Raw genomic sequence first — 14204 nt, forward strand, 5'->3', positions numbered from 1 at the left:
TTCAAATATGATTATTTTGGGTGTCCCCAGTTAAAATATGATTATTTCGGGCTTCCTCAATGCAATTCATTATTTATAAATATGTACAGGTTCACAAAGGTTCTCATTAATCTGTAGATTAACATTGGAGGATGAATTATAATGATTCAAATGGCCCGGAAAGCTCCATTCTCTTGTAACTTGTTAAAAAAATTAACCCATTTAGGCCGGACGTCAAAATTTATAAAATGTCTTCTAAATTCTGACAGTTTTCTGAAAAACCTATATGTTTCTGTATCAGTGGTGCTCAATATTTCATGTCAAGGACCCCAACAATTGTATGTAATTGGCCGCCGACCCCCATCTGAAAATAATATGTTGTTCCAGCTCGTGCTTGGTACATCCGATAGCGTTGTTATTAACCCATTCTGACCTGAGATCAGATTCTAAAAATGTCTTCTATATCCTGACAGTTTTCCATTCTGACCTGAGATCAGATTCTAAAAATGTCTTCTATATCCTGACAGTTTTCCATTCTGACCTGAGATCAGATTCTAAAAATGTCTTCTATATCCTCACAGTTTTCCATTCTGACTGTTAAAGTAAGTGCGTATGATAGCAGTAAACTAACATGAAGTAAAAAGTAAGGCTAAAAGATGATAAAAAGTGGTCGGTTTTGGACGAGCTGCTGTCAGACGTCACCGAACGCTCGCGCATGCACTACACAGCTATGATTATATTATAAATATGATTATTATGGCAGGTCCCCAGTTCAAATATGATTATTATGGCAGGTCCCCAGTTCAAATATGATTATTTTGGGGGTCCTCAGTTCAAATATGATTATTTTGGGGGTCTCCAGTTCAAATATGATTATTATGGCAGGTCCCCAGTTCAAATATGATTATTTTGGGGGTCCTCAGTTCAAATATGATTATTTTGGGGGTCCCCAGTTCAAATATGATTATTTTGGGGGGTCCCCAGTTCAAATATGATTATTTTGGGGGTCTCCAGTTCAAATATGATTATTTTGGGGGTCCTCAGTTCAAATATGATTATTTTGGGGGTCCTCAGTTGAAATTAAATCACACTGTGGAGACTTTAAGACATTCTGCCCCCTGGTGGTTGGACTCTAACACTTCACCGACAGTGACGATATTCTTTATTACATTTTAATTGTATTGAGTCTTAATTTAGTCGACTAAGACTAGACTAAGACTACATAATGTACAAATGACTAAAATAGGACTACAATTAAATGTGTGTCCATTATACTTACTGCTCACACAGACACGCTGAGGAGGAGCAGAGGGAGGACCAGAACCAGAACCCAGCATAGAGAGGTCCAGTGGACCTGGTCTGGAATTACGTGTGTGTGTGTGTGTGTTACGTGTGTGTGTGTGTGTGTGTGTGTGTGTGTGTGTTAGTGTGTGTGTTACGTGTGTGTGTGTGTGTGTGTGTGTGTTACGTGTGTGTGTGTGTGTGACGTGTGTGTGTGTGTGTGTGTGTGTGTGTGTGTGTGTGTGTATTACGTGTGTGTGTGTGTGTGTGTGTGTGTGTGTGTGTGTGTGTGTGTGTGTGTGTCACGTGTGTGTGTGTGTGTGTGTGTGTGTGGACGTGGTCTGGAATTAAATGTGTGTGTGTCCATTATACTTACTGCTTACACAGACACGCTGAGGAGAAGGAGGAGGAGGAGGGGGAGGACCAGAACTGAAACCCAGCATAGAGAGGTCCAGTGGACATGGTCTGGAAGGTGTACAGGTGTCTCAGTGAGTCAGAGCACCCTGTGTAGAAGGACAGAGTCCCAGCGGGACGGTCCACATACACGGATACTCTGTTGGAGCCTCTAGAGGGACTGAGAGGGAGGACAGTCTGCTGTCCGTTGTGGTAGACAGAGTAACTGGAACCATCATCACCATCACAGGTCAGACTCCAGGACTTATCATTCCCTCCAAACCAACAGTCAGCACCATCTCCTTTCCTGCTGGTTGTTCCGTCAGCCACTGCTATACGAACCCATCCACTGCACTCTACCTCCCAGGAACAGCGTCCAGTCACACTCTGTGCACTCAGAACTTGTTCATGGCCATCAAACCTGTCTGGGTGATCAGGAGGACGCTGACCCCCTGACCTCTGTGACCCCCCTGTGACCTTCCTGTTGTCCTCAGACAGAGAGAGGTAACAGTGTGCTGTGTTTGAGTCCAGTGTGAGACGCTGGAAATCTGATGAGAAAACAACACAGTAAACATTAAATACATCATTCACTGACTGACACTAGCATGCACACACACACACACACACACACACACACACACACACAGAGACTGATCTACAAACTCACTGCAGTGTTAATACAGATTTAGTCCTATTTCAGTCATTTGTACATTATTTAGTCTTAGTCTAGTCTTAGTCGACTAAATTAAGACTCAATACAATTCAAATGTTATAAAGAAGATCGTCACTGTCCAACCACCAGGGGGCAGAATGTCTTAAAGTCTCCACCACGGGGCAGAATGTCTCTGCACCCCTGGGTGTCGGGCTTGCAGGGGCAGTTTCTGTATGGGAAATGCATGCATTTAGGCATACAAGTGCACTCAGCTTTTATTATATAGGCTATCATTTCTTTTGTGCTGATCGACCAATATGTTGGGGACACATGCCTACATATTTTATCTGAGATTTGGGAACAATTTATTGATTCAGCATGAAGACTAAAGCCTTCTGAATAAATCTATACGCACGTGCATGCTTCCGCAAATGTCTCCCGTCTCCGCCACCTAAAGACGTCCCGTGGGATTTGACGGAGTTTCCGACCAACGTACGTGAGCGTCAAGTTCACGGCCATTTCCATGAATTCCAAATTAATGTGGGAAATCCACGTAAATGCCGTTGTGAATCAGGCCCTATGTGTCTGTCTCTGTGTGTACCTGTCTGTCTCTGTGTTAATGTGTACCTGTCTGTCTCTCTCTGTACCTGTCTGTCTCTCTGTGTACCCGTCTGTCTCTCTGTGTACCTGTCTCTCTGTGTACCTGTCTGTCTCTCTGTGTACCTGTCTGTCTCTATGTGTACCTGTCTGTCTCTCTGTGTACCTGTCTGTCTCTGTGTGTACCCGTCTGTCTCTCTGTGTACCTGTCTGTTTCTCTGTGTACCTGTCTATCTCTATGTGTCTGTCTCTGTGTGTACCTGTCTGTCTCTGTGTTAATGTGTACCTGTCTGTCTGTCTCTCTCTGTACCTGTCTGTCTCTATGTGTACCTGTCTGTCTCTGTGTCTGTCTCTCTGTGTGTACCTGTCTGTCTCTCTGTGTACCTGTCTGTCTCTGTGTGTACCCGTCTGTCTCTTTGTGTGCCTGTCTGTCTCTCTGTGTACCTGTCTGTCTCTATATGTCTGTCTCTCTGTGTACCTGTCTGTCTCTCTGTGTACCTGTCTGTCTCTATGTGTGTACCTGTCTGTCTCTCCCTGTCTGTCTCTCTGTGTGTACCTGTCTGTCTCTCTGTGTGCCTGTTTGTCTCTCTGTGTACCTGTCTGTCTCTGTGTGTACCTGTCCGTCTCTCTGTGTACCTGTCTGTCTCTCTGTGTACCTGTCTTTCTCTCTGTGTACCTGTCTGTCTCTCTGTGTACCTGTCTGTCTCTCTGTGTACCTGTCTGTCTCTCTCTTCCCTTCCCCAAAATAATCAAAGTACAGCATAGAGCACAGTACACTACAATACAGTACAGAGCACAGTGCAGTACAGTAACTATAACAGTAAATGTATAGTTGCGCCGCTCAGTTCACACAGGTGTGATTTATATTTCCGGTTGTCTTGTATGGTGTTAAATGGAGCGTGGAACCATGCCAATGACCGACACGGGAGATCACCTGTGACTTTCAAACCAAAACGAGATCCACCTGTGATCTGCACACATCACGGCTCTGCACCACCTTTCATGCATCGCACGTCAGAACTGAACTTATGCCAATATAGACGAAATACATGTTGTTTACGACCAGGTTAGTGAATGAGGCCCATTGTTTCTGTCAGACCACATGACCTCATCTTGATGTGTTAAGGACCAGGCCAAGAGCAGAGAGTAGAGAGCACAAGAGTTGTATACACAGATACTCACGTTTTGTAATGAGTTGACTCAGTTGAGGATTAGTAAGCCAATCTTCTCCTCCATGTTTCACTCTGTAGGAAGTAGAACAACAATGCATCAATGTCTAACTGTCTAACACAACGTCTCCACTAGCTGACACTACAGTGTTTCACTCTGTATGAAGTAGAACAACAATGCATCAATGTCTAACTGTCTAACACAACGTCTCCACTAGCTGACACTACAGTGTTTCACTCTGTATGAAGTAGAACAACAATGCATCAATGTCTGACTGTCTAACACAACGTCTCCACTAGCTGACACTACAGTGTTTCTCCTGTCATTATCGCGGCATTATCGCGGCCACACAACCCACTATACATGTTTGTGGCTGGAGGTGTGTCTGTACGCGTGTTGATGCGCCTTCCCTATATTTGCTATCTTATGCACACAGATTTAGGACAACGGAAATCGTGTCTTCAAACCACCCGTAATGTGAACACAAACAACAACACTCTGTATCTAATTTAAATGTATTCCAAGGCAGCACGCGTTGCTCTTCCATAAGGTTCACTCCAGGTATAATGGATTATGGTACCTGGCACACTGATTGGTTTAAGTTGCGTAACGCCCAAACCACACCTATGCATAATGTAACGGGTAGCGGAGGTGTTTTAAGGATTTAGACATTCATAAGATAGCTAATTTAATGGGGGAACGCCTCTTACACAATGCTAAATCCCCAAATTACGGAGAAAGTGCCCCTGACGCAAGATATGGCCCTTTGTGTCAGAGATACACTGTTAAGGGAAACACTGCACTGTCCAACATGGACACAGCCCAAGTCTACTCACTTGCAGTTCTCCAGAACTGAATCATTCACCACGTTGAGGCTCAGGTCCAACTCTCTTAGGGAGGGATTAGAGTTTACAGCTGAGGCCAGAGCTTCACAGCATCTCTCTGACAGGCCGCAGTTAGCCAGTCTGAAACACCAGATTAAAACATACATAAATAAATGAATGAATTCATTAATAAATGTTTAATTCGCCGTTTTTTAATAATTATAAAATATCGGATTTGTCGTGGACATATTATTAACCCATTTTGGGCGGGAACACATTTTGGTGTTAGCATCGTGTCGTGCTTTAGCTATTGAAAAATAACAGATCTACAAGCTCATAGCGCGCCATTTTTTTTAATCGAAGAGCGACTGACATAGAAGACATTTTTAGAATCTGATCTCAGGTCAGAATGAAAACTGTCAGGATGCAGAACACATTTTTAGAATCTGATCTCAGGTCAGAATGAAAACTGTCAGGATGTAGAAGAAATTTTTAGAATCTGATATCAGGTCAGAATGGGTTAAGAAACTTGATAACTGTGGCGTATAGCTACAGCGGGTCGCAAGACAAAATAGCAGATCTACAAACTCCTCAACGCGTTGTGAGAAACGCTGTTATATGATGAAGTAGCCGATACACTCGCCTTAAAGAGATTTTACACTTTGAAACATGTTTGGGGTAATTTTTTTTAGTAATTTTATGTGTCTACTCAGACACATAGGCTTGGGTTACCATGATATCAAGCTTATTAATACATTCTCACCACAGCATTCATATTATATTAACATAATACAGTACATAATAAAACAGTGATAATTGTCTTTGTCTCTAATATGTCAACAAAATGAAACCATACTTTTGAACCTGGCTTTATCTTATCTTCAGATTTATCGTCCCGGAATGTATGCAAATTAGCACATATAATGCCTAATTTGCATATTTAAACATATCATTTCAGAAGACTTTTAATACAAAAAATGTTAGTCTTAATATAATTAATCAACTGGAGAAGTTTCATTGTGATAGATATTAGTTAACTTTTTTCCCCTATTCACCTACCATGTCTCACCATCAAGCTTATGAATACATTCAGCATTCATATTATATTCACATAATACAGTACATAATAAAACAGAAGTAATCATAATAAAAGTGGTAAATGTATCTTACTTTAGAACTTCCAGTCTACAGTGTGGGCTCTTCAGTGAAGCACAGAGCAGCTCCACTAGTCCTGAGTCCTGCAGGTCGTTTTTACTGAGGTCCAATTCTCTCAAATGGGAAGGATTAGAGCTGAGAGCTGAAGACACAGCTTCAACACCTGTTTTACTGAGTTTACAGCCAACAAGTCTGTAAATGCAGATTAAATAAGAGATTATCAATACAAAATGAATGATACCTATAGTTCACTGTCATGGAAGTTAACTGGAACATCTCCTATCTAGTTATCCAGACATAAACAGTATTGTGGAATAGACATGGGGTTCTCAACCTTTTTGGCCGGGGACCCCCAGGGATGCTTTGGCCATGTCTCCCCCCCCCCCCCCCCCCCAATACAAACTGAATTGCAAATTATGTTTTGGAAAATAATTTGGGGACACCCGAGGAATGGAATATCCTGTGCATGCAGACAGGGTTGACATTGAAGCAGTCCTGTGCATGCAGACAGGGTTGACATTGAAGCAGTCCTGTGCATGCAGACAGGGTTGACATTGAAGCAGTCCTGTGTATGCAGACAGGGTTGACATTGAAGCAGTCCTGTGCATGCAGACAGGGTTGACATTGAAGCAGTCCTGTGCATGCAGACAGGGTTGAGATCGGGAAAACATGGAATCGGCTGTATAAAATGCTGCGTCATTGTAAATGGTGCATTTATGTATCACTTTTATCCAAAGCACATTTCTGTTTAAATTGAGGTGGACGGGAGGCAGACTTTCACTTCTGGTTAATTTCTGGTTTTATCTGTTGCCTAGCATCATTCATACAGTACGTTGATGAAGAGCGCCATCTATACTAATCCACTGTAAAGACCATAGGACACAATACTGCGTGCTTGGCAGTCAAGCGATGGATTCGATGCGACGTAACATGACGTGATTGGCAGTCAAGTTAATTTGTTAACTACTAACCGAGCCTTTCTGCAGTTCCTCACAGCTGGGACCAGTCTCCTTCGCCCCTCCTCTGATGCGTTGTATTTGTCCAGGTCCAACTCCTCCAGAACCTCCTCTGACATCTGCAGCATGACGGCCAGAGCTGAACACTGGGTCTCAGACAGTTTCTCTGTTCTGTTCTTTGACTTCAGGAACTGCTGGATCTCCCGATGTAATGAGTGGTCGTTCATCTCCATCAGACAGTGGAAGATGTTGATACATCTGTCAGGAGAGACATCTTCATTACGTAATATCTTCTTCAGGTTCTGGATGGCTTTCTGGATCTCCTTGGGACTGTTCTCTGTGTGACCCAGCAGGTCTCCTAACAGACTCTGGTTGGTCTCCAGTGAGAGGCCATTAAGGAAGCGGACTAAGAGGTCCAGGTGGCCATTTTTACTCTCCAGGGATTTTTTGGTAGCAGCTTTCAGGAAGTCTGAGAGGGAGCGGTTCCTGTATTTATCTCCCAGGAATGTGTTCAGGACCCCCATGTTCTCCTGTGTGAAACAGTGGAACAGGTAGACTGCAGCCAGAAACTCCTGGATGACCAGATGAACAAAGCTGTAGACCGTTTTCTGGAACAGCACACTCTCTGTTTTGAAGATCTGTGTGCACACTCCTGAGTACAGCGCGACGTCTTTCACATCAAGACCACACTCTTCCAGGTCTTCTTGGTCGAACACGATGCTACTTTTCTTCAGGTGTTGAAACGCCAGCTTGCCCAGCTTCAGAAGAACATTCCTGTCAGTCTTAGTGAGCTGCTGTTGAGTCCCCTTTTCTTTGTCTTTCTTGTTCACAGCATGAGTCCCGTCATACTTCTGCTTCTTCGTGTTTGTCTGAACCAACAGGAAGTGGCAGCACATCTCAGTCAGGGTCTTGGGCAGCTGTCCTATCGTGGTGTGTGTCCTCAACATGTCCAGCAGAACGGTAGCAATAATCCAACAGAAGAGTGGGATGTAACACATGATGTGGAGGCTCCTCCATGTCTTCAAGTGTGAGAAGACTCCGTCGGCCAGCTTCTCTTCACTGAATCTCTTCCTGAAGTACTTCTCCTTCTGGGGGTCTGTGAACCCTCGCACTTCTGTCACCATGTCAACACATTCAAGAGGGATCCGATTGGCTGCTGCGGGTCTGGTGGTTATCCAGAGGAGGGCCGAGGGGAGCAGATTCCTCGTGATGAGGTTCGTCAACAGAGCATCCACCGATGATGTCACTGTGACATCAGAGATGATTTCATTTGTGTCGAAGTGCAACGGAGACCTGCTTTCATCGAGGCCATCGAGGATGAAGCAAACTTTCCAGGCAGCGAGCTGCTCTGCTGTGACCTTCTTTAACGTTGGGTGGAAATCATGGATCAGGTTGAGAAGACTGTACCGCTTATCTCTGACCAAGTTCAGCTCCCGAAATGAAAAGGGAACCAGGAGATCTATATCTTGATTCTCCAAACCTCTTGCCCAGTCCAGAGCAAACTTGCGCGCAGAGAATGTTTTTCCGATGCCAGCGATGCCATTGGTCAGAACTGTTTGGCTGGGTTCCTCTCTGCCAGGGAGGATGATCTTAAAGACTTTACAGCAGTCGATTGCATCGTCATGGAAGGTCTTCATGTTGGAAGTTCTCTCAAGCTGTATCACCTCATGTTGGCTATTAACCCCTTCACTCTGTCCCGCTGAGATGTAGAGCTCTGAGTAGGTGCTGGTGACAGAGTCTCCAGACTCTTCCGTCATGTGGTTTTTCACTCCATCAAGACTGTCCAAACTGACCTTCAAACTGACCTTATAATCGTTCAAATCAACCTGCAGACCGACATCTGAAATGAGAAGAACATGTATGTTTTATTATAACTATACACCTTCACGGCACAATTTGTTAAGAAGAACAGCCAAAAATAACAACACAATAGGCTACCAGTTGATTTTTTCCCAGAGTTTAAAGTTGTTTAGCTTCATTATTTTCACTTGAATATAATTGTTGATACAGACAATAGTTAGAACATCCAATGTATTAGCATATTTTACCTTGTCCAGGTGTGGTTTGACTGGGTGTCTTCAGTCCAGGTGTGGTTTGACTGGGTGTCTTCAGTCCAGGTGTGGTTTGACTGGGTGTCTTCAGTCCAGGGTTCTGCTCAGTCACAACGCTGTGGACATGAACACAATATTTATTATATGTACCTACATGTAGCCCAGTGGCAAATATGCCTGCAGTTCTATGTAAATCCACCAGGTGGCACTGTTACTTTAAGAGTGCCATTTTCTACAGGGTTACACTGTGTTTGTGGGGTTTCTTTAAAGAGATCTTGATGGTAAAAATGCTTTACTTTCATTGTAGATTTTCAGATACACATATATAAGCACATTGTTGATGCAGTATATATTCTTTCATGAGTTTATGTCAAGATGATTAAGAATACATGATGATGGTTGATTGATGGTTGCAGATTGTAAACAAGAAGCTGTGAATAGTCGTGCTTAAAACTTGGCTGTGTTTCTTTGTAAGTCCTGCTTCTTTGTGTTGTTGTGTCAACATCTCATGCATAATTTATTTTATTATGAAGTAAGGAAATTGTTAAGAACATTATATATTCATAATAACTAGGCTATGTAAGTTTGGCCACCGTGCTAATTTGATGGTTAGTGGGGTGAGACACATTGTCTAGTCAGAGGGGCTGGTCTGAGAATCTTCCTTCACCTCAGAGGATCTCAGCCCAGTACCCTGTATAGAAAGCCATTGTCCAAGTCCTTCTGAAGCTTGGTGTGGTGTTGGAGAGGTGTTGAGACAACGTTACTATAGTCTATTCTCTGCTGTGTTGGAGAGGTGTTGAGACAACATTACTATAGTCTATTCTCTGCTGTGTTGTTGGAGAGGTGTTGAGACAACATTACTATAGTCTATTCTCTGCTCTGTGTTGGAGAGGTGTTGAGACAACATTAGTATAGTCTATTCTCTTATCGTCATACATCATCTTACATCGTGCACATTCCGTGCTCAACCAATCAAATCATAACAAATGTCATTCCTGCCAATAAAAATTTGAGTCCTCACTTTTGTCCTTCAATGTTTGTGTTTACACAAACACTCAAAGCTGGACATAAAAACGTGATGGGGACAAGTATGAATATTATATCCATATCATGATATTTGACTGGATATTGTCTGTGATTTTGTATATTGCAATTGTACTATTGTACAGCTTTAGATCAAATAGCTGCATATTCCATGTTGTATATTATTGTAGGCCTATAGTTTGTTATTGGGTTTTTTTTTATAGTATATTTATTAATAAAAAGGTGAATCCATTTCACATTTTGCTCTTGCTGGCTGTTGGAGACTGGTCTGTGGTACAGACTTCTGGAATCCTAGAAATGTTTCTATAATTACCATGTGAGTGAAGACATCAGTCTGTTCAAGATTCCTTACATCCAGGTTTACAGGTATACGGTATATAAGAGAGTCAGATATTTGGGTTTCACCTCATAATGACACATACATTCACACCCGTTGCATTTAGGCTATGGGACTGTTATCTTCCTGCACTCGCATGAAATGCAGACCAGCCTCCCCTCTGTAGCGAAAATATTAAGAATGTTTTACTCACCGATACAAAGGCACCTTCTGAAAGCCTTCTGAGACCCCTGTCCCACACCACACTTTTTGGCCAGAAAGGAAAAGTCTTGTCTATGAGGTTTTCTCTTGGCAACATCGGTAGAGGGCGCAGTGGAGTAAGTAAAAGTATTGTTTTTCCGGTGGGAAAAAAAATCCCTTTCTGGACAAAAAGTGCATTTTATACGTGGTGGTGGGGGGTGGCTCAGCCACTAAGGAAAGGAAGCTTTCTAACGACACAAGACATCTTTGTATTGGTGAGTAGGTGAAACGTTTTCGCTACAGAGGGGAGGCTGGTCTGCATTTCATGGGAGAGCAGGAAGAGAACAGTCCCATAGCCTAAATGCAGGAAGAGAACAGTCCCATAGCCTAAATGCAGGAAGAGAACAGTCCCATAGCCTAAATGCAACGACAGCAAAGTGCATTAGGCTATGGACCAGAACTAATATTGTACCAGTTGTATTTATATCCCCCACATGATGTCTCACGTCATCAATTAGTGCTCTAAACAAACATTAAAGTCCATAGACTTGGTTGTCAAATTATTTTTGTTAAAAGTGCTCTATAAGCAAACACTATAAGTCCATAGACTCGGCTGCCACATGACTTACGTTAATTTCGGTAATCCGTGCATAGAATTTGTCAGGGCTCCAAATTAACTTGTTTACTTATAGTTTACTTTTAAAGCTTCATCACTAACTTTAAAAATGTAGGCCTATAGGAGAACCGGAGAAATATCAGGAGCACCCACCAAATTGTAAGTAGCATCATTTTTTATTCATTAGGAAAAATAAATAATAATGTAACAGTGCAGTTTAAGTAAAATAATATGTATAGCAGGATTAAAATACTTTAGCAGGACATATGATAGCAGAACATAATAATGTAACACTGTGGTTTATACTAGTAATGGAGGATTAACATACTTTGTATGTGGAGACTCTGCTCTGTGGAGGAGATGTTTGTCAGCTCCCTCCTCCTCTCTCTCCTCACACTGACTCATCTCTGCTCTGTGGACGAGATGTTTGTCAGCTCCCTCCTCCTCTCTCTCCTCACACTGACTCATCTCTGCTCTGTGGACGAGATGTTTGTCAGCTCCCTCCTCCTCTCTCTCCTCACGGCGACTCATCTCTGCTCTGTATTAAACCTGTCAAGATCACATAGTCACAATACACCAGACAACAGTCAATGTTTGCTGTATATCCCTGTAAAGCCTGGATTCATTTCTACTTGCAAAAAAATTGATACTTTTTAAGAGAAAACTACTTTTTACTACTAGGACTTATCAGAGGAAATTTTATGCACATTTATAATAATTATTAAAATAATAATAATAAATAATTTACATCTTTCACTATAATAAATATAACATGTTTCAGAGATGTCCAGAGCTTTTTAATTTGTGTGAATTTCATCCTCTGTGGTGGGGTATTTATATGCAAATATCATGACCAATGGCATTGCAATGAACATCAATGATGATGTTTAGGTGAAGAAAGAACATACAAATGTATTAATTAAATAAAATATGTTGCATTATTGTAACGCTCGGTGTTACAGGGATATACACAATGTGCGCACACGCACGAACAGCCGGAGCAGGGGTGGTGTTGTGTTACAGCCGGTTTCCAACTTAAAAAGTTGAGAAGACGACATACTGTCCACTGTAGGCTACCAAGACATCAGAGACACATACTGTCCACTGTAGGCTACCAAGACATCAGAGACACATACTGTCCACTGTAGGCTACCAAGACATTAGAGACACATACTGTCCACTGTAGGCTACCAAGACATCAGAGACACATACTGTCCACTGTAGGCTACCAAGACATCAGAGACACATACTGTCCACTGTAGGCTAAGAAAATTGCTCAGTGGGTATAGTCCTGAGGGGGAAAAAAGCCCTTTTTGTTCTATTAAAAAAAAAATCCCAGGTAGGCATTCTTTTGGCATAGCCTATGCCTTTTCATTTTGGCATTATAGGCAAAAAATGGCACCGTCGCCATCCAATCAATGTTAAATGGGCCAATAGTCTTTCATATTCATCAGGGCGCGTTCGGAAATGCCACACCGGAGCGCACTCGCCTATTAGTTTGCATGCACAGTGGGCTCAGTGCGCTATTTCCGAACGCGCCCCAAGTCGTTGTCGACGTCCAAGTGGAAAGTGGTTCGTCCAGAATAAAGTAGCGCGCACAGTGCGGCACACACATAATTATAGGATCTACATTCCGAACATTCTACAAGCTCACGAACAGATATTTTGGGTGTGCGGCCTACCACCGCAACGAAGTCTATAGGACCAGGGCTAGGGCTAGGAACCTGGACCAGGGCTAGGAACCTGGACCAGGGCTAGGCACAAATTGCACAATCGAAACTAAAATGAGAACATGCAGACTCAGAGATTCATTAATTTGGCGGCCTATGTTATGTGTCACGTATGTGTATTTGTGAGTGTTGGGCTTACGTTTTATATGTTCATCCGAGGGTCTCTCTCTCTCTCCCCCCCCCCCCCCCCCCCCCCCCCCCCGCGGGGGTTGTTGATTAATATATTGTTTTACAAAAATAAATCAATTGATTTGTTTTGCAAAACAAATCAATTGATTATGTCATTGTATAAACACTGTAAAAACTGTACAGACAGTAGTTCCAGGTATAAAGTAAGTAATTAAAACACTTACCCGATCGATGAGGCTAAAGGCGTCCAGAGTGATCAGTTGTCTCAACTTTCCTGTCTTCGTCTCCGGTGGATTCCACGGACTGTTAATTAATACCTGCGTCGACGCCTATTAACTTTAATGCTTTAATAATATGCTACTTATATTCCCGTTGTGCAATGGTGAATGAACAGGCGTTTCTTCAGGCAGGTTGGTACTTTATTTACACTACCAGTGTAATGTTTGCTGGTAGACAGACGGGTGGAGTTTGTATTGTTTCAGGAAGAGGAAGTGAACTCTAAATACTTCCTTAATGTAAACGAAGTCCACAGTCCACACCCACAACACCAGAGGGAGTGCCACCAAAATGTGGAACGCCCTACCAACAGTCATTAAGACATGTGAATCCCTTGACTCCTTCAAAACCGCTCTCAAAGGGAACCTACGGATGGCTGCAATTCGAAACTGGCCTCTGTAAAAATCTGAATCCCCCCCTTTTCCCCTCACTGTATATGTATCTTTTCCCTTTTTGCTTCCTATATGATGAATTCCTGTTCTGTTTTTTGACTACATAGAAGTGTCTATTTGTGTGTCTCTAAATGTTTTGATGAATTGAACAATGTGGACCCTGTTGTAAACAAGTGTAATGCTTAATTGGGTCGTCCACTCACAGTTAACAGTCTTTGTATTGAGTTTGTGCTTGAAATGTACTGTAATTCTACAAACTGTTAAATATTTCAATCAATCAAAAAAAAACTAAAAACGTGTTTACTCCAGGTTTGACACTCATATTGAGCAGTAGCAATTGAGTTGTCCACATGATGGCGCCATTTGACCAGCTATTTTAATTTATTTATTTATTGAAATATTTATTAACAGTTGCAGAATTACAGTAGTTCAAGTACAACTC

At 42.4% G+C, this 14204-nt stretch overlaps 1 protein-coding gene across 1 annotated transcript; it reads right to left on the reverse strand.

The window, feature by feature from the left end:
- Positions 1 to 1632: 1632 nt before the first annotated feature.
- LOC308315024 (protein NLRC3-like) lies at positions 1633 to 13555 on the reverse strand (the record flags this gene model as incomplete). Its single annotated transcript, XM_080762848.1, has 6 exons — positions 13319 to 13555; positions 11564 to 11784; positions 9056 to 9174; positions 7028 to 8847; positions 6090 to 6158; positions 1633 to 2013 (listed from the first exon to the last, which is right to left on the reverse strand). The coding sequence occupies exons 2-6, from the start codon at positions 11764 to 11766 to the stop codon at positions 1633 to 1635; spliced, it is 2592 nt and encodes an 863-aa protein (XP_080618974.1). The 5' UTR covers positions 11767 to 11784; positions 13319 to 13555.
- Between the last annotated feature and the right edge of the window lie 649 nt (positions 13556 to 14204).

The sequence above is a fragment of the Protomyctophum bolini genome (genome assembly GCF_963924005.1).
Source record: "Protomyctophum bolini genome assembly, chromosome: 1".
NCBI classification, from domain to species: domain Eukaryota; kingdom Metazoa; phylum Chordata; class Actinopteri; order Myctophiformes; family Myctophidae; genus Protomyctophum; species Protomyctophum bolini.